General features: G+C 38.0%; 1 protein-coding gene across 1 annotated transcript in view; it reads right to left on the bottom strand.

Annotated features, from left to right (window-relative positions):
- The window catches only part of RAD50 (RAD50 double strand break repair protein), a 107,606-nt gene that overhangs the window by 15,617 nt on the left and 72,298 nt on the right, over nucleotides 1–19,691 (bottom strand). The window contains exons 18-21 of the mRNA XM_005888364.3: nucleotides 19,472–19,564; nucleotides 19,274–19,387; nucleotides 12,402–12,529; nucleotides 10,283–10,507 (exon numbers count right to left, since the gene is read on the bottom strand). Of these exons, the coding sequence (XP_005888426.2) occupies nucleotides 10,283–10,507; nucleotides 12,402–12,529; nucleotides 19,274–19,387; nucleotides 19,472–19,564 (560 nt within the window). The remainder of the gene's footprint in view (nucleotides 1–10,282; nucleotides 10,508–12,401; nucleotides 12,530–19,273; nucleotides 19,388–19,471; nucleotides 19,565–19,691) is intronic.

Here is a 19,691-nt window from a genome sequence, read left to right on the forward strand (position 1 = left end):
CCCTCATTGAGTGTAAGAAGCCGGGTTCTGAAGAGACTCAGAGAGAGTTGGCTGCCCTGGATATAAAACTTACATGTCTCCACTGAGTCTCAGAAGAAGTATGACTTAATATTCAACACTCCACATTTGGGGGAAAATAGTGTAACATTTTGGGGATAGGGCAGAACAGTGTACTTTGAATGATATATTCCAAAATCACTTAATTTTAATTGATGGCTCTTTTAAGGGAGTGGATAAGGGACAGTAAATTCTGAATAATGGATGTTTTCCCCTTGTCGAGTGTGTCTCTGACCACTGGTAATGCTGACAATCAGTGATGGTTTTAGATGATTACTAATAACAGATGGTAATCAGCTTTTCTTGAAAATGCACTGTTAATTTCCTGTGTTATCTTAAATAGATAGATGAATGCACAATTACGACGACTGCATGCTTCTTCTAAGAGGTGAGACAATGAGGGAAATTTTGGACCTTGCTTTCTTCTTCTAGGTGAGAAGGCAAATTTAAGGCTCCTAATATAAACCTTAAGAAGAGCTGCAAGCATAAGCCCACAAACACTCAATTTTGGGGAAATCTGTACCACTTCTTTTCTGCTCATTTAGAAGAATCCATCTAATTGCCGGACAACAGGACTCAGTAAACAGCCTGCCTTTGTTTCTGAGGCAAGCCTAAATTGCTGGGAAGCACCCCTGTACCTCCCCAACCCCACAAGCTCCCACATATGCCCGCCCTCTGCTCAGTGTGATGCCTCCATGATTGAGGCTCTTTTCTCTACTGAAATGCCCTTCCTTCATTATTCATGGCCCAGGTCAATACAGCCTGTGGACCACCTACCATGGTCTCCTACTGAGCAGTTACAACTTTACAGGAAAAACAGGGCATATTTCTATCTCCCCAGAGAGAACAGAACAGGGATTTTTTTTTTTTTTCAATCAACAGGTGCCTCACTGAGGGAATTTTTGTTCCTGCTGTCAGTGCTCTCAGGGTCTTGCAGGGTTAGCTGGAGGGCTTCTAGGTACAGTTTTCCATTCAGTTAACATCTATGAAACCCCAGGTCTGCAAGCCAGTGTACTAAGAGGAAGAGCTACTTTGTAGCAGAATTACCTAAACTTAAGATTTAGGATTAAAAAAAAAAAAAAAAAGATTTAGGATAAAAGCAGTCTACATACCTAACCCCGTTTTCCTGCTACTCTTCACAACGAAGTTGTTTTTTTTTTTTAATAAAGAGTTTACTGTACTCACTGTCTTCATCTCTTGCCATCTGCCGTCTCCTCACTCAACTCTAAGGCTTCAGTTCCAACCATGCCACTAAGTTTGTTCCTCAAAGTCATGAACATTCTCCATTTTATCCAAATCAAGGGTTACTTCTTGGTCCTTATCTCATTTGATCTCTCAATAACATTAGATTCCTGAAATAGTTTCTTTCCTTGGTTTTCAAGCTACTATGCCTTTTAATTTTTTTTTTTTTCTTTCTTCATCAGCTACTTCTTCACTCCGTTAGTAAACATGAGTTTTGGGACCCTTCCCATCTCTATCCACAATTATTCCACACTTAGTAATCTCATTCCATGGCTTTAAATACTACATCAGTTCAGTTCAGTCGCTCAATCGTGTCCGACTCTTTGCAACCCCATGAATCGCAGCACGCCAGGCCTCCCTGTCCATCACCATCTCCCGGAGTTCACTCAGACTCATGTCCATCGAGTCGGTGATGCCATCCAGCTACCTCATCCTCTGTCGTCCCCTTCTCCTCCTGCCCCCAATCCCTCCCAGCATCAGGGTCTTTTCCAATGAGTCAACTCTTTGCATGAGGTGGCCAAAGTATTGGAGTTTGAGCTTCAGCATCAGTCCTGATAATTCCTAAATGTATAGCTTCCCCTTGAACTCTAGACTTTAAATTATAGATCCAACTGCCTGCCTGACATTTCTACTTAAAGTGCATCTCAAACTTCAAGTGTCCAAAACACTTTCTCCTCCCCAATCCTGCCCATTTCAGGGAGTGGGAATTTGCTCCCCCAACATCCTCAGTTCAGTTCAGTCGTTCAGTCATGTCCAACTCTGTGACCCCATGAATCGCAGCACGCCAGGCCTCCCTGTCCATCACCATCTCCCGGAGTTCACTCAAACTCACGTCCATCGAGTCGGTCATCCTATTGCTTGTGAAAAAATATGTAGGATCAGTCTTCCTTTCCCCCCCTCTTTCCTCCCCTACATTCAGTTCAGAAGCAAGACCTGTCAACTCTATTTCCAAAACAAAAATTGAGCCCATCTACTTCTCTCCATTTCCACTGCTACCATCCTAGTCCAGTCCACCACTCTCTCCTGGGTGCCTCCACAATCCATTCTCCACACAGCAAGTGTGATTTCTTCCAATTATGAATCAGGTTATACTACCTCTCTGCTTCAAACACTCCAGTGACTTCTCATCACACTTAGAATAAAACTGAACTATTAACCAAGGCTGCAAGGCATGGCATGCTCTGGGAACCATTCCCCTCTGACCTGATTCCCCTGCTCACTGTAGCCAGGCACGCTTGCCTGCTTCCTATTCCTCGAACACCTCATGTTTGTATTGGTCTTAGGGCCTCTGCATGAGTTATCTCTCCATCTGGAATGCCTGCGTCTCCGCTTTCTGCATATCTTGCATGAATCACATTCCAGCTTAAATGTCACATTCTCAAAAAAGATCCTGCCTTAGAAAAGGCCTAAAGTAGACCCTCAGTTATTCCCATCATCATGGTTAATTTTCACCATTTACGGATTTATTTCTGAACTTTCTGTTTCTTCATCTCTACATACTTAGTACACAACATCTAAACCTTACCAAACGTACAAGCACTCAAATCTTAATTGAACGAAGTCCTAATGCACACGACAAGATATATTTTGCACATACATATATACACAGTTTGCTGAGGAGGTATAAAATATATAAATTGACTATTGTGGCTCTTAACCAAGAAGTGTGAGTTAAGTAAAAGGAAAATTCTTAATATAAATATTTGTTTTTTAAAGGTTAAAAAAGGGGGGATGGATGGTGGTAGCACAGCACAGTGGGAATAGAAAGGCCTTAGTTCTGAGATCTAATTTTATCGCTACCAATATTTTGGTAATTTTGGACAGTCTGCTTGATCTCTCTGATGAATACTTGCTCTTTACAGGTCTATACCAGTAGTTCAGTCGCTCAGTTGTGACTGATGTTTGCAACCCCATGGACTGTAGCATGCCAGGCTTCCCTGTCCACCACCACTAACTCCCAGAGCTTGCTCAAACTCAAGTCCAAGAAGTTGGTGATGCCATCCAACCATCGCATCCTCTGTCATCCCCTTCTCTTGCCTTCAGTCTTTCCCAGCATCAGGGTCTTTTCCAACGAGTCATTTCTTTGCATCAGGTGGCCAAAGTACTGGAGCTTTATTCAGCTTCAGCATCAGTCCTTCCAATGAATAGTCAGGACTGATTTCCTTTAGGATTGACTGTTTTGATCTCCTTGCAGTTCAAGGGACTCTGAAGAGTCTCCTCTAATACCACTGTTCAAAACCATCAATTCTTTGGCGCTCAGCTTTCTTTATGGTCCAACTCTCCCATCCAAAACTGACTACTGGAAAAACTGTAGCTTTGACCATATGGACCTTTGTCAGCAAAGTATTGTCTCTGCTTTATAATATGCTGGCTAGGTTGGTCAGAGCTTTTCTTCCAAGGAGCAAGCGTCTTTTAAGTTCATGGCTGCAGTCACCATCTGCAGAGATTTTGGAACCCAAGAAAATAAAGGCTGTCATGGTTTCCACTGTTTCCCCATCTACTTGCCATGAAGTGATGGCTTTCTGCCATAAGGGTGGTATCATCTGCATATCTGAGGTTATTGATATTTCTCCCAACAATCTTGATTCCAGCTTGTGCTTCATCCAGCCAGAATTTCTCATGATATAACCTGCATATAAGTTAAATAAGCAGGGTGATAATATACAGCCTTGACATACTCCTTGCCCAATTTGGAACCAGTCCATTGTTCCATGGCCGGTTCTAACTGTTGCTTCTTGACCTGCATACAGATTTCTCAGGAGGTAAGGTGTTCTGGTACTCCCATCTCTTTCAGAATTTTCCATAGTTTGTCGAGATAGAATTCAATTAAATTATGGCTAACACAGATGACACCACCCATATGGTAGAAAGTGAAGAGGAACTAAAGAGCCTCTTGATGAAGGTGAAAGAGAAGAGTGAAAAAGCTGGCTTAAAACTCAACATTCCAAAAACAAAGATCATGGCATCTGGTCCCACCACTCCATGGCAAATAGATGGGGAAACAATGGCAACAGTGACAGACTATTTTCCTGGGCTCCAAAATCACTGCAGATGGTGACTGAAGCCATGAAATTAAAAGATGCTTGCTCCTTGGAAGGAAAGCTGTAACAGACATATTAAAAAACAGAGACATTACTTTGCCAACAAAGATCTGTAGAGTCAAAGCTATGATTTTTCCAGTAGTCAGGTATCGATGTGAGAGATGGACTATAAAGAAAGCTCAGTGCCGAAGAATTGATGCTTTTGAACTGTGGTGCTGGAGAAGACTCTTGAGAGTCCCTTGGACTGCAAGGAGATCCAACCACTCTATCCTAAAGGAAATCAGTCCTGAATATTCATTGGAAGGACTGATGTTGAAGCTGAAACTCCAATACTTTGGCCACCTGATGCGAAGAACTGACTAGCTGGAAAAGACCCTGATGCTGGGAAAGATTGAAGACAGGAGGAGAAGGGAACGACAGAGGATGAGATGGTTGTGTGGCATCACCAACTCCACGGACATGAGTTTGAGTAGGCTCTGGGAGCTGGTGACGGACAGGGAAGCCTGGCATGCTGCAGTCGCAAAAAGTTGGAAACAACTGAGCAACACATATTAAGTATTTAATTACTATTAGTATCTCCTCTGCACAGCCCCTGCCCGAGAAATTTAGTCTTAAAGCACGTTTAGAAAGAAACATACGCTTTAGATAAAACCTACGCTTTCTTGGTCAAGTTCCTTAGTGCCCTTAAGAAATAGAGAATTTAACAATATACATTAAAGACTGTAACATGACAAGGAGAGCCGGACTAAATGGCCTGTGAGTTTCCCTTTTAATTTTGACTCTACAATGACTGCTATAATGGACTTAAAAAAATTTGTTTTATAGATAAGAAAACGGAAGCTCAGGGTATTTAAATAATTTGCTCAATGTCAAGTCACATTCAGATAATCTCTAGAGACTAGAGACAATACTTTTAACAAATTATGGATTTTTTTTCAGGCCTCGAAAAGGTACAATTTATCAACTTTTATACAAACAGTTCTTGCTGTTTAAGACTCAGCTTAATTTTTTCATCAAAACCAAGTTAAGTTATCCTATTCTGTACAGATTTTTACTGATAAAAACCTGTTTCGATTTTTGTCTCTTCAAATAAACTTGCCAGTAAGGATTGGGTTTCCTATTCCTTAGCACTCAACAAATGTTTGGAACGTTTACCACACACACAGCATCAGCTGTTAAAGAATTCAAAAAGTAATAAGCCTTCTACAGGCATATATGCCTATAGCTGGATATACTAAAAAGAATTATGGAAGTTTTTTTAAAAAAAGACAAATGTTGTATATGTAATAGTCTACCAGGCAAGGACTCTTTAATAATGTCCTGCATTTGCTCTTATTTCAGAACATGAAATCTCAACAACTTAAACTGCTGGACCTAAAAATCTAGGGGAGATTTCAATATTTGAAGATGTTAAAACCAAAAGTTCCTAGTTGGTACAGACATACATATCCATGAGCCTTTCTGAACCCAAGGAGCATTGTAATGTTAACCTATTCGCTCACTGAGAACGAGGACAAAAGATGTGTTCCTTCATTACAGAAGCCGAACTTAATCCAACAAAAATCTTACTAGTATTTATTTTTAAAAATGACTAACATAATTGGCTCAGTTCCAGTTTTCGCTTATCTTAAAAGACTATGTACTCTCCAAAACCTGTACATGCCAGAGTTACAGCTAAGTGATTCTGGGGCCACCCTTGCTATCATCATGAACTAGAAGAATCCTCATACTGAAAAGTGGGGTGTTCCTGTCCTCCTGAGCCTTGTGGTCTGATTCCCAACGCTGAGGCTGGTCTGTTCACTAGGCTCTTTCCAGAAGAAGCCTTAAAACATAGATTCTATCGAGGAGGATATATTCCTTTTTAGAAAACAGTAACAAACAAAATCTAAGGTAACTGATCATTCTCTTGATAAAATACTTAGAAATCCTAGACAAATTTAGAACAAAAATTATTTTACAGTATAGCTCAGTTTACAAGAAAGGCAACTCTCTATGTGGTGGAAACAGAGAACTAAAAACCAGAATGGTCAGTGTGTGATATGATAACTGCAGCTGAATTTAGTTATTATTTTCATAACCCAGGGTTTAGGTATTCTCACCTAGGACAGAAGATGAGGTATAGGGCCCAAGTGAGGCAAAGACAGGTGACTCCCAACATAAAGGCTGAGACTCTTGAATAGTAACTTCAGTGAAAAAGTGGAAAATTAGTAATCTGAGAGTTCAAAGTCCTGGCAAATCCCTTCCAAGAGTTTAAGGTCCTTTATTATACCACCAGTGTAGTTCAGGAACTTCCAAATTGAAACATTAACACAAAAACTAGATTCAGACCAGTGTTAGCCCTAGAGTGCCTAATAGATAACAAAACAACCAAGTGGAAGGACATCCACATAAAAAAGTCACAGGGGCGCTTCATAGAGGAAAAAAAGTCACCATTAAAGATGACTTTACAATTAAATACTACATGAAACATAAGAAATAATTCCCTAGAGCTAGAGTCAGCACAGAATACAGCAGAAATAGACTCCTAAAAGTGTGAAATAAAAAAATGACTGTGAAAAAGAATATAATCTATATTTAAAATGAGTCCGACTCTTTGCGACCCCATGGACTGTAGCCTCCTACGCTCCTCCGTGCACGGGATTTTCCAGGCAAGAGTACTGGAGTGGGTTGCCATTTCCTTCTCCAGAGGATCTTCCTGACCCAGGGACTGAACCCAGGTCTCCCGCATCGTAGGCAGACGCTTTACCCTCTGCACCAGCAGGGAAGGCCCAAAAGACATACGAGAAGGAATCAAAACACTAAGGAGAAAATACATTAAGAAAAATAAAAATTTCTGAAAATGAGTAAAATAAAACTTACAGAATTGAAAAATGTCTTGAAATATTGAAATGAAAAGCAGATTAAAAATGGACACCTCAACAGGCAGTATAAGCAGCAGCTAAAGAATCTGTGCACTGGAAGGTCTTCATCAGGGTGTTACCCAGGGAATTACCAGTATATGCAAGAGGCATTAAGCAATGTGGAGGAAAGAATAAGGTTTATTTATGTCCAATGACAAATGAAGGAGGTAAGAAATAGTTAAGAAATGGGGAAAGGATAATATCTGAAGAGAGAATACATGAGAATTTTCCAAAATTAATGAAAGGTATCAATCTTCAGATCAATAGGCATAATTCTTAAATAGAACTAGTAAACCTACATCTAGACACACTCCAAAAAAATGCAGAATACAAGAGATAAGGGAAAACTCTTAAAAGGACCAGAAGAAAAAGGCAGGTTACTTCCAAAGGAATAATTAGAATGATTTCTCAACAGCAATCATGGAGATCAAGAAGAAATGGAATATTTTCAAAGTACTGAAAGAAAAAAACATCCTTTCAATCTAGAACTCTGTGCTCACCTAAAGTATCAAGATTGAGAGCAAAGATTTTCAGACTGAAAAAGAATTTACTACTCACGATTCTTCACTGAAAAAACTATTAAAGGATATACTTCAAAAAAAGAAAGAAACTGAACCTAAAGAAGGAGGGAATGAGATTTGTAAGAAATTGGTAAACATGTGGGTTTATGAATAAGCACTGACTATGAACCACATTAATTATTTTCTAATCTGACATATAAAAATGAGGTTAAATGAAAATACCAGGCAATAGAAACACAGCAGATAGGAGAAATGAACATTTTGGAAGAACGTAAAGCAAGTCATATCGGAGCCATGGTTCTTAAACTTCGATGTGCATTGTAATCACCTGGAAGGCTTGTTAAAGCACGGCGTGCTAAGCCTTGTCCCTAATATTTCTAATGTAACAGATCTGGAGTGGAGACTGAGAATTTTCATTTCTAGTAAGTTCCAAGGTGATGCCGGTAATGTTGCTCTAGGACCCCTTTGGGAATCAAAAACACTTGATTTTTAGGTCGAATATGAATGTTAAAAAAAAGTAAAGGGAAACATAATAACTAAAGCATATTATTTACAACCCAAAGAAGGGGGGAAAGATGAATAAAGAAAAATAAACCAATCCCATAGAAGTCAGGGAAGTAGGAAAAAAACCAAATAAATACAACTAAGTAATCAATCACAATGAAATGAATGGACTAAATTCACTAGTTAAAAGACAAAAATGAGTTGATTCACTTTGTTGTACAGCAAACACAACACTGTAAAGCAACTATATTCCAAAAAAGACAAAGATGGACAGACTGAATAAAAAATAAAATTTTCCCATGCACTAAAATATACTGTAAAGTTATAGTAATTAAGACAATCTTGGTAATGGCACAAATTGACCAATGAATTATGAAACCCAGAAATGACCCATGCAACACATGGTATAGTAGCCAGGAAACTGGTATCCATAGGAAAAAAATGAAATTGGATTCCTACCTTATACTGTACACAAAATTCAATTTAGAATTAGATACTTAGATGTATTTGAGTGTGAAAGCAAAACTTTAAAACTTTTAGAAGAAAATATAGGAATAGGGAAGGATTTTTTAAAAAAGACACAAAAGAGCTAACCTAAAAAGATGAGTAAATGTAACTACCTAAGAATTAAATCTGTTTACTAAAAGACACTATAAGAAAGTAAAAAGATAAATATAAAAAACCTGATAATTATAACACCTATAACAAAAAATTAAAATTCAGAAAAGATAAAAGAACACATGCAAATCTGTAAGACCATCAATAATACATTAAAAATGGGTACAAAATACAAATATTTCAAAGAAAAAACATGATCAGAGATGTTCAGCATCATTAGAAATCAAGGGACAGCAAGGCTTTCCTCGTGGTTCAGTGGTAAAGAATCGGCCTGCCAGTGCAGGAGACACAGGTTCAACCCCTGGTCCAGGAAGATCCCAGAGCAGTAGAGCAACTAAAACCCATCTGCCCCCACTAGAGAGCCTGTGTGCCACAATTACTGAGCCTATGCTCTGGAGCACAGGGATGGCAACTCCTGAAGCCCACACACCCTAAAGCCTGTGCTCTATAACAAGAGAAGCCTCCGCAATGAGAGAAGCCGCACAACACAACTGGAGAGTAGCCCTCCACTCCCCACAACTAGAAAAAAACGCCCCACAGTAATGAAGACCCAGCAAAACCGAAATAAATTTTTTTTTTTAAATCAAGGAACTTACAAATGAAGACTACAATGATTTATCATTTAAAACCCATTAAACTGCAAAAACAAAATCGGCAAAATCAATGTCACAACATACATCAAAGGTAACTATTATATCCTGTTAGTGGTATAAATCATTAAAACTACTTTGGAAAATAATTTAACATTATTTTGTGAAACTGAGCATACCCTGCAACCCAGCAATTTTACTCCCACGTGTACTCCAGAGAATCTCTTCATTTTTACTCCACAACACGACAAATGCTCCTGGCAATAAGGGTTAGATTAGCAAAGGCCTGGCAACAACCCAAACTCCATCTACCAGAAAATGGATACATTACGGTATATTTCCACAACAGAATTCTGTACAGCACTGAAAATGCATAAACCATAGCTATAAGCAACTTAATAAAAGCAAAACAAAACAAAATCATTTTTTAAAAAAAGCTAAAAAAGTGATACACTTTACAAAATTATTTTTTTAAAGGCAGAGATAGGAAAAATCTGTGTCAGCAGTTACGGGGAGTGGGGATGACAAGTGGTTGAGATGAGGAGGAGCATCTCAGTGGACAGTAGTTAGTGATAATGGTGGAGTTCTCAGATTGGGTATGGGGGTGGGATCATGATGCTCGTTAATATTAATATGCCTTATAACTTAATTTCGTAATTTAAGTAAGCATGCTTTACTTAACATACATACATATATTTTTCTATTCTCTGCTAGGTATGAAATACATTAAAAAAGTTAAAAGGGAGTGGTAAGACTAAATTATGCTAGTTGATACTGATTGCAGTAGGAACCAAATCCCCAGTACTTACTGGTCAAGGGTCTTATAATAGATGTCCAGATCCTTGTTCACAAGCTCTGTTGTTCTCATAATAATCATCATTTCCCTGTACTTTTCCTCAGCATCCCGAAATTGAGGTTCTCGAAGTTCTTTCTTAAAATGAATAATTTCTTCCTCATAACCTTTCTGTCGTCCTATTGCCAAACTGTGATTTCTTTTTATATTGTCTATTTTTTCTTCCAGCTTCTGATGTTCACTAGGAGGGAAAATAACAAATGAGGACCATTTTTAGATTTTAGCAGCCTACAGTAGAAAAGCCAGGTTTCTTCAGCTAGATCAATGAGTCACCCTCTTTGCGGTCAGAACAGTCTCCCCTTGCTTTTTCTTTACGGCTTCAGTACTACAGAAAACTTGCTTCTTCTCACATCTCTGAAGCATCCAGGTTTCTAAATAGCTGATTTGTGTGTGCTGAATAAAGTACTCTCATAACACGTGAACACTGAAAAAGTTCCTGATGTTTACACATTAACCTAAGTAAAGTACTTCTGGCGATTAATATTACAAATTTACGAACTTCTCATTGTGAACTAAGTGCACAACTCTGAGCAGTTACTAACAGGTTTCATCAGTTTGTTCACAGTATGTTAGACAAAATACAATTTTATCTCAAACTATTAATTTATGCAGTAATACTACTAATAGTTTATTTTCCTCTATGAAAACAAAATTTCTCTTACATAAGTATAAAAAGCATCACACTGATCAAAAAGTAAAATACTTAAACTTTTATCATAACTTGGTAGGTAATGCAGATTTTAACATATGCTTTAAAAATTTTCATTCAACAATTACTTATTAAATGTCCTCTTATTTGCCAAGCACGCCTCTCAAGTTTATGAATATACTTAAAGAACTGGCCTGATTTCTGTTTTGTTGACACTGCTGTTGTGTCCTGGTTGAAGACAGGTTTGAAAAAGAGCAGTTGTGCTTAGCAGTCTGAATGAATGTGAAAAGCACTTTTACGTGCCAATTACAGAAGGAATTATAAAAATATCTGATTTTGGTCTTTAGTAGCAAGGAATATACGGTTTCATTTAAAGGCTTTTTCTATAAGCTTTCCCCCCGCCCAACTTGGCACCAAGAGCACCAACATTACAATGTTAAATAGTGCAGCCTGGAAGCTAGGATATCTGGGTCATGTTCCTGGCTTTCATTCTAATTTCCTATTATCTTTTTTTTCTGGGTCTCAGTGTCCTAATGCATAAAAAACAAACAGGCTGAAAGATAAAGAGCTCTTCTAGTTAAGTCTTATTTCCTTGATATATGAGATTGAAAATGGCCAAACCAAGAGAACTTACAATAACACAGGAGTAACTATTTGTTAGGTTTTAATAACTAAATTAAATTTCAATTTATTATATCTTTCAGAAAAACATAAGCATTCTTTGATCCAGATTTCTTTGTGAAGTCAAGAAGAAAAATGAAAATTCCATAAGGAATGGCTGAATGAATGAGTATATCTAACCAGCTGAGGTGGGACCAAAAACTCTGGCTAGTACAACCTTTAACACCAGACTAATGCCTCAGCATCAACCAGCTTCCTACAGAATTCCTAAGGCAAAGAAACCAAGAATAAAATCTTTTCTGCTGTAGCAGGAAGATAGCAACTATAGTAAGTATCAACAAACCAGATGAAAGAAGAATCTAATTAATCAAATGCTCTGGCTGGCACATAATTATACCCGGGACCATGTACAATGGGTCACCAAGGACAAAGAACTGGCTGTAGCTCCACTAGCAATTACAGAATGCGTAAGCACTGACCCAGGCAGGGTTCAGAGGCCAGATAGTCTTTCTATCATTAACTTGTGAAGCAGGCTTGCTAAAGTCTGTGAATTAGGTATTTTTAATACTGGCTATCACTGCATACTTACAATGTGACTATAAATTCTGTGTTACTACTTCTTCAGTAATTTGGTTTATAAAGCCATTAAACGTATTTGTATGCAAGTGCCCACCTTCTTTCAAGTTTGAAAGGACACTTTGGCCACAGGTTTAAATTCTTTAAAAAAAAAAAAAAATGCATTGAATATATTTCACATGTCAATAATAAGGACCTTTATTTAAACTAAATATTTTTAAAAACGCACTTTTTCATTTGTAAAACCTGCATTTGACCCATTTCCTTCAAATGTTGTTTTCTTTCTTCTTCAACTTCTTTTAGTTCTTCATTTCTTTTTCTTAAAGTAAGGTTATCCTGTAGCCACCTTTCTTGTATCTAAATGTAAATATTAAATTCATTAACAAAAACAATCAAGTTACCAACATGTGATTCATAGCAGGTAACTAGCAACAGGCAGTTACCTGCTATGAATTCTGAGTCTAATGAGTCTAATTCTGCCTTAGACTCACATGTAACTCGGCAGAGGGAGAAGCCAGTGTAAAGGGACCTCCAGGCCTAGACAAATCTGGAAGGCCCATATACACACAAAACAGACATTTAAATGATGAGAGAAAACGCTACAACTAGATTTTCAGTATTTCATACCTAGGCCCCATAGGATCATCTTTCCTCAGAACCTCAAAATGGAGCCCACTGATCTAAGAGATACAAGAGAGTAAGACTACTATCAAGACTCCCCACTTTTTTTCCCTAGTTGTATTTGTCTACTAACATGTGCCAAGACCATTATATACTGTATGTTGGATAAGACCTTTACCTTCAAGCTGACAAGGCAGTAAGAAATTTCACAAAAATAGTATGTCTATATACTTGAAGACATTTTTTTCTGGCCACTGAATTGAACTGAAAAACTTTAAATTTAGCTGTTCTTGTTGAGTAGTTTTGTCCTTAAAAAGCAACCATTAAATCATCTGGTGGCAGCAGCACCACAATTATTTCAGTAGTTTCCCTGGTGATTATAATGGACTATGTTGTCAAGAGACGAACAGAATACAATTTATAAGTTGACTCTTTGCAGCTTAGGGAGAAAAAGTCTTCCTGCAAAAAAATGGTGGCTTGGCCCAAAAGAGCCTGAATATAAAAAATTTACCTTAAGTTTGGAGTCAGGCCTTTTCAAAGAAGACCCTTCTACAGCAACCTGAGAAAAACTCAGTGTGGAGGGAAGTGGGGGTGAGGGGAGGAGGCAGATCTTTGATAACATTTTGTTGCCAAAGTAATGACACCAGAGTCACCACGGTTTTGGGAAGTGGGAGATCAGAAGGGAAGCCACTTCTCTCACATGCTTAATGTTCACATCCAATCCTGCCCATCTATAAATCACTATTCCAAGTTTTGCTGGTTTTTTTTTTTTTTAAACTTCATTAAGGCTCCTTTCAGTCTTCCTAGAACTAATAATGTAAATTATACATATCTATTAAAGGCATCATTATAAGCTAGAGACGACGAAAATGATACAGTTGTAAACTACCTTTTGTTGCCAAGGCAACCTAATGTACCACCACAGCTGCTATGACTTCCTAAGATTCTTCCATGGGGGACTATGCTTATACTTCTTCCTTATTAGGAACAAAAGAATGTGGCATTGCTTGCTTTTATCTAACAGAACAAAGGAATTTGCTTTCATGAATACCTGAAAGGATTCTCTGAAGGGCTATCACATTCTTAGGTGAGACTGATTTTTTGCGTGAAATAATGTTCCTGGTCTGTTAGCCTGCACGGTCACCAGAAAGCTAGAGATTTCTTTCTTTCAGGTCAGCTTCTGATTGCTTTTTCATTCAGGAAGACAGTATACAGCACAGTAGTTAAAGAGTATATAGGCTTTGAAGTCAGGTATACCTAGGCTCAGATCTCAGCATTGCAACTTTCAAACAGGATGACTCGGGCAAACTAGTTTAAATTCTCTGAGCCTCAGTTTACTTGTAACATAGGGATAATAATACCACCTGTCAAGAGAATTACTTTGAATATTAAAATAGTTATTGTATATAAAAAGTACTAAATACAGTGCTTAGCTCAATAAGCTAGTGAAATATTTTTTGGGTCCAATCTGTGCTGTACTTTAAGCAGTAAAAATTCCAGTTACAGTCTTCAAAATATAAAATATCAGAGGAAGGAGATAAAGTATCAGAGAAAACTAGATGCAGTCATAAAACTGTTTTTCCATTATACTAGCAATTTGACAATGTAGGGTCAAGCTCGACTCTGTTACTTTTATGACCTTTGGCAAGTCAGGTCACCTCCAGTTTCCTTCATCTGAAAAATGAGGAAGATTATTAAACTTCCAAATTTTTAAATTCTGTGGAGTAAATTAACAGGGCTTAAGTACATAAATATGCTGTTAGGTTCTTCAACTGTTTGATAGTAATCCCAATCACTCAGTTCAGAGAGTAGTTAATGCATGCGGTTTGCCACCTAAAGGAAACATGAAAATTAGCTGCATTACAGGTACCTGTGATAGAGTCATATGCTGAATAAACTACATTCCAAAATTCACCAAAAGTCTAGTTGGGGAAAATGTCACTTATAGAGCAATTTCCTGAAAGCTATACAGTGCTCTGACTCAGGAACTGATATATAGTTAATGGGATACATCGGAACCCCTGAGGACCTTTAACAATACATGCCTCTGCCCATGCCCCAGAGGTTCTGATTTATTGATGTGGAATGGAGACAGATGTGTATTTTCAATAACCCAGGTGATTTATTTTTTTTAATTGAGGTGTAATTCATATACCATAAAATTTGCCACTTTAAAGTGTACAATTCAGTGGTTTTGGTGTATTCATAAAGTGCTAATTCCAGCACATTTTATTGCCCCCCCCAAACTCCACACCCATTAGTAGTCACTCTCTATTCCCTTTTCTCTCCTTCCCAAGCAACACTAATCTGTTTTCTGCCTCTATGATTTGCCTATTCTATACATTTCATGTTAATAGAATCATACAATATGGTCTTTTGTGACTGACTTCTTTCATTCAAGCATAATGCTTTCAAGGTTTGTCCAGATTAGAGCATCTATTATTTCCTTACTTTTAATAGTTGAGTAATATTCCATGAGGACTTCCCTGGTAGCTCAGACGGTAAAGCGTCTGTCTACAATGCGGAAGACCTGGGTTCGATCCCTGGGTCGGGAAGATAACCTGGAGAAGGAAATGGCAATCCACTCCAGTACTATTGCCTGGAAAATCCCATGGACAAAGGAGCCTGGTAGGCTACAGTCCATGGGGTCACAAAGAGTCGGACACAACTGAGTGACTTCACTAATATTCCGTGACGGTTAATTTTATATGTTAACTTGACACCACAGGGTGCCTAGACATGGTCAAACATTATTCTGTCTATGATTCTGGGTGAGATTAAAATTTAAATTGGTAGACGGAATAAAGCAGACTGCCCTTCCTAATGTGGATGGGCCATATCCAGTCAACTAAAGACCTGAACAATCATCCTGCCTGACTGTATGAGCTGGGATGGTGTTTTTTTTTCCTGTCTTCATATTTAAGGTGAAACCTTGGCTCTTCTTGGATCGAGAGAGTATTTTAGCTCTCCTAGTTCTCAGGCCAGAACTACACCATCAACTCTCCTAGGTCTCCAGCTTGCCAACCACAAATCTTGGGAATTCTCAGCCTCCACAATCACTTGAGTTAATTCCTTACGATAACTATCTTTGTCTATATCTTTATCTGTATTTATCAGTCTCTTATTGGTTCTGTTTCTCTGGAGATTCCTGGCAAATATATATGAATATACCACATTCTGTTCATCCATTCATCAGGTGATAACCACTTTGGGCTGTTTTCCATATTTTATGCAAATATATTGGAGCGGGCAATGGCAACCCACTCTAGTACTCTCGCCTAGAAAATCCCATGGACGAGAAGCCTGGTAGGCTGCAGTCCATGGGGTCGCTAAGAGTCAGACACGACTGAGCGACTTCACTTTCACTTTTCCGTTCATGCATTGGAGAGGGAAGGCAACCCTCTCCAGTGTTCTTGCCTGGAGAATCTCAGGGACGGGGGAGCCTGGTGGGCTGTTGTCTATGGGGTTGCATAGAGTCAGACATGACTGAAGTGACTTAGCAGCAGTGGCAGCAGCTTGCAAATATATATTTTAAGTTCTTGGTTATATACTTAGGAGTGGGGAAAACCCATGTGATTTTGATAGGTGCCTATAGCTAACTCCAGTACTTTGGCCACCTCATGTGAAGAGTTGACGCATTGGAAAAGACTCTGATGCTGGGAGGGACTAGGGGCAGGAGGAAAAGGGGACGACAGAGGATGAGATGGCTGGATGGCATCACCGACTCGATGGACGTGGGTTTGGGTGAACTCCGGGAGTTGGTGATGGACAGGGAGGCCTGGTGTGCTGCGATTCATGGGGTCGCAAAGAGTGGGCGACTGAACTGAAATGAACTGATAGCTAACTTTTGCTCTCCAAACACTCTAACGTTTATTTTAGGCTCCAAGCATACCACCTTCTACAGAACCTTCCTCAGGGGATAATAAAGGTACTGAAACACACTGTAAAAAAAAAAAAGGCCTCATGAAGTTTGTTGAAGACCTGGTTTCCATTAATCTATACAGTGTCTTCCTTTCTTTCCATGAATGCCTACAGAGACATTTTTCTCTGGTCTCAGTCCAAGAAACTGGTTTGTTTTTAGTTTTGAGACAATGTGAATCTTAATTATGACTTTCTCTTTTCATGTGACTACTGAGATCTTCAGCAAGCATATCAGATTTCATGGCCTACATTTTATATACTTAGTACTCTCCTGCTTCACTGCCTTCTTCTTATCCTTATTTCTACACTGTTTCATTTTCTCATTATTACTTAGCATTGCTTTATGTAAATAATTAGTAAACAACTTCTAAAACAAGGTAGGTTATAAAAGTAAACTAATGTAGTCAGATCTACTAAATTTAGACCATCAACTTGAAAAGGGTCACAGACTGGTATTATCTTAATTATCTCTATATAGTTGTATGGACTTTATTTATAGATTGTGATCTTAAATAGAAAACACTCATAATAAGCTAATGGTAACTATTATATATGCAACATGAATTTATATAGCATTTATTAGATAGCAGAGATTCGATTTACCTCTGACTGATACTCATATGGGAAGGACTGATGCTGAAGCTGAAACTCCAATACTTTGGCCACCTGATGCGAAGGTCTGACTCATTTGAAAAGACCCTGATGCTGGGAAAGATTGAGGGCAGGAGGAGAAGGAGACGACAGAGGATGAGATGGTTGGATGGCATCACCGACTCAATGAACATGAGTTTGGGTAAACTCTGGGAGTTGGTAATGGACAGGGAGGCCTGGCATGCTGTGGTTCATTGGGTCACAAAGAGTCGGACACGACTGAGCGACTGAACTGAACTGATACTCATATTAACATTCCTGGCACTATGGCCAGAGAATCTGTAGATATGGCTAATCTTTAAAGAGATTTTAACCATTATTTATAACCAAGTGTTTAAAGCATTCAAACATCAAATTTTGTTCAAAACAGCAAAAACAGAGAAATGGTATAGTTTTTAAGGATATTAACCATTATGTTCATATAAGACATGTTGAAAATTATTTTCTCAATGTGATTTTAATTATACAGTAGAAATTAACTTCTTTAATAGAGAAAGCAAATAAAGGAATCAAATGAAAAACAATATAGTCTACTTACAACATTTAAGAATAACATAGAGAAGTGAGACTGACAATTGTCAGCAGGGGAGGGAGACTTTTATGTTTTTATGTTTAAATTTTTACCAAGGAAGTCTCTTACTGAAAACAAAAAAGGAAAGAAGAAATCACGATGTTATTAGAATTGCTTTTCTCAGGGAACCCTCCTACACTGTTGGTGGGACTATAAATTGGTGCAGCCACTGTGGAAAAATGGTATGGAGGTTCCTCAAAAAATTGAAAACAATTACCATATGAACCAGCAATCCCACTCGTGGGCATACATCCCGATGAAATTATAATTCAAAAAGATACATGCAGCCCCACCTTCACAGCAGCACTATTCACAATAGCCAAGCCATGGAAGTAACCTAAACGTCCACTGACAGATGAATAAAGATGTGTACATACATATGGAGTATTGCTCAGCCATTAAAAAGAATGAAAATAACTATCTGCAGCAACACGGATGCCACTAAAGATTACACTACCTGAAGTCAGAAAAACAAAGACAAATACCATATGATATCGTTTATATAGAGAATCTAAAATATGATACAAATGAACCTATGGTGGCACAGTGATAAAGAATCCGCCTGCCACTACAGGAGATGCAAGAGACGCGGGTTCAATCCCTGAGTCAGGAAAATCCCCTGGAGAAGGAAATGGTAACCCACTCCAGTATTCTTGCCTGAGAAATCCCATGGACAGAGGAGCCTGGTGGGCTACATTCCATGGGGTCACAAAGAATCAGACATGATTGAGCATGCATGCACACACATGAAACAGAATCATGGACACAGAAAGACTAGTGGTTGCCAAGGGGGAGGGATGTGAGAGAGGCTGGGGACTGGGAGTTGGGATTAGCAGATGCAAACTGGTATACAGAGAATGGATAAACAACAAAGGCCTACTGTACAGCACAGGGAACTACATCGATATCCTGTGATAAACCATAATGGACAAGAATATGAAAAAGTGTGTATGTAATACATAACTGAGTCACGTCACTGTACAGCAGTAACTGACACAACATTGTAATCCAAATATAGTTCAATAAAAAAAAGAATACAATCAGAAAAAAAATGTTATGCTCAAAAAAATCACAATAACTTAAGTTACACTAAGTATACTTTTTTTAAATTTCCTTTTACAAATGAAAATGTCTCTTTTTATCATGCCACAGGAAAATTTGCTTTGTCTCTTAATAACGTAAAAGAGAAACATATTTTTATAAAATATACATAAGAATTGCTTTTCCCTACTGTTTTCATATCTACTCAATGCAAGTATTGAAGAGTAAAAAATAAAAAGGTAAGAATGTTACTGGTATAAAAACCACCATAAATCATCAGCAAAAAAAGGACCTACCTTCTGTGTATCAATATCTTGTCTCATGATTCCCATTTCCTTATTAATCTTTTCTTTGTGTTTATCGCATTCACTTAGTTGAGCTATTACTTTATTAAGTTCAGTTTCTTTTTGCTACAAAAAAGAAAATTTAAGTATAAGAAATAAAAATATAAACAAATCATTTTAAATTATATTCAATTAAGTAGTTTCAATTACCTTCTTATAGTCATCTTTTCCATCTTGAATATAATTCTCAATGTCTTTCATGTAACTGTGAATATTTTTAACCTTCTCTTTGATTTCATTTATCTGTAGAAAAATGTTTATTAAATATTGGGCGTAGGCATTTAGGAAGATTTATTTCCAAGGAATATCTTATATTAAGGTAACAAAAACTTAACAGGAGCATACAGTGAAACATGGGCCTGGAAGTTAG

The sequence above is a fragment of the Bos mutus genome, chromosome 7 (genome assembly GCF_027580195.1).
Source record: "Bos mutus isolate GX-2022 chromosome 7, NWIPB_WYAK_1.1, whole genome shotgun sequence".
NCBI classification, from domain to species: domain Eukaryota; kingdom Metazoa; phylum Chordata; class Mammalia; order Artiodactyla; family Bovidae; genus Bos; species Bos mutus.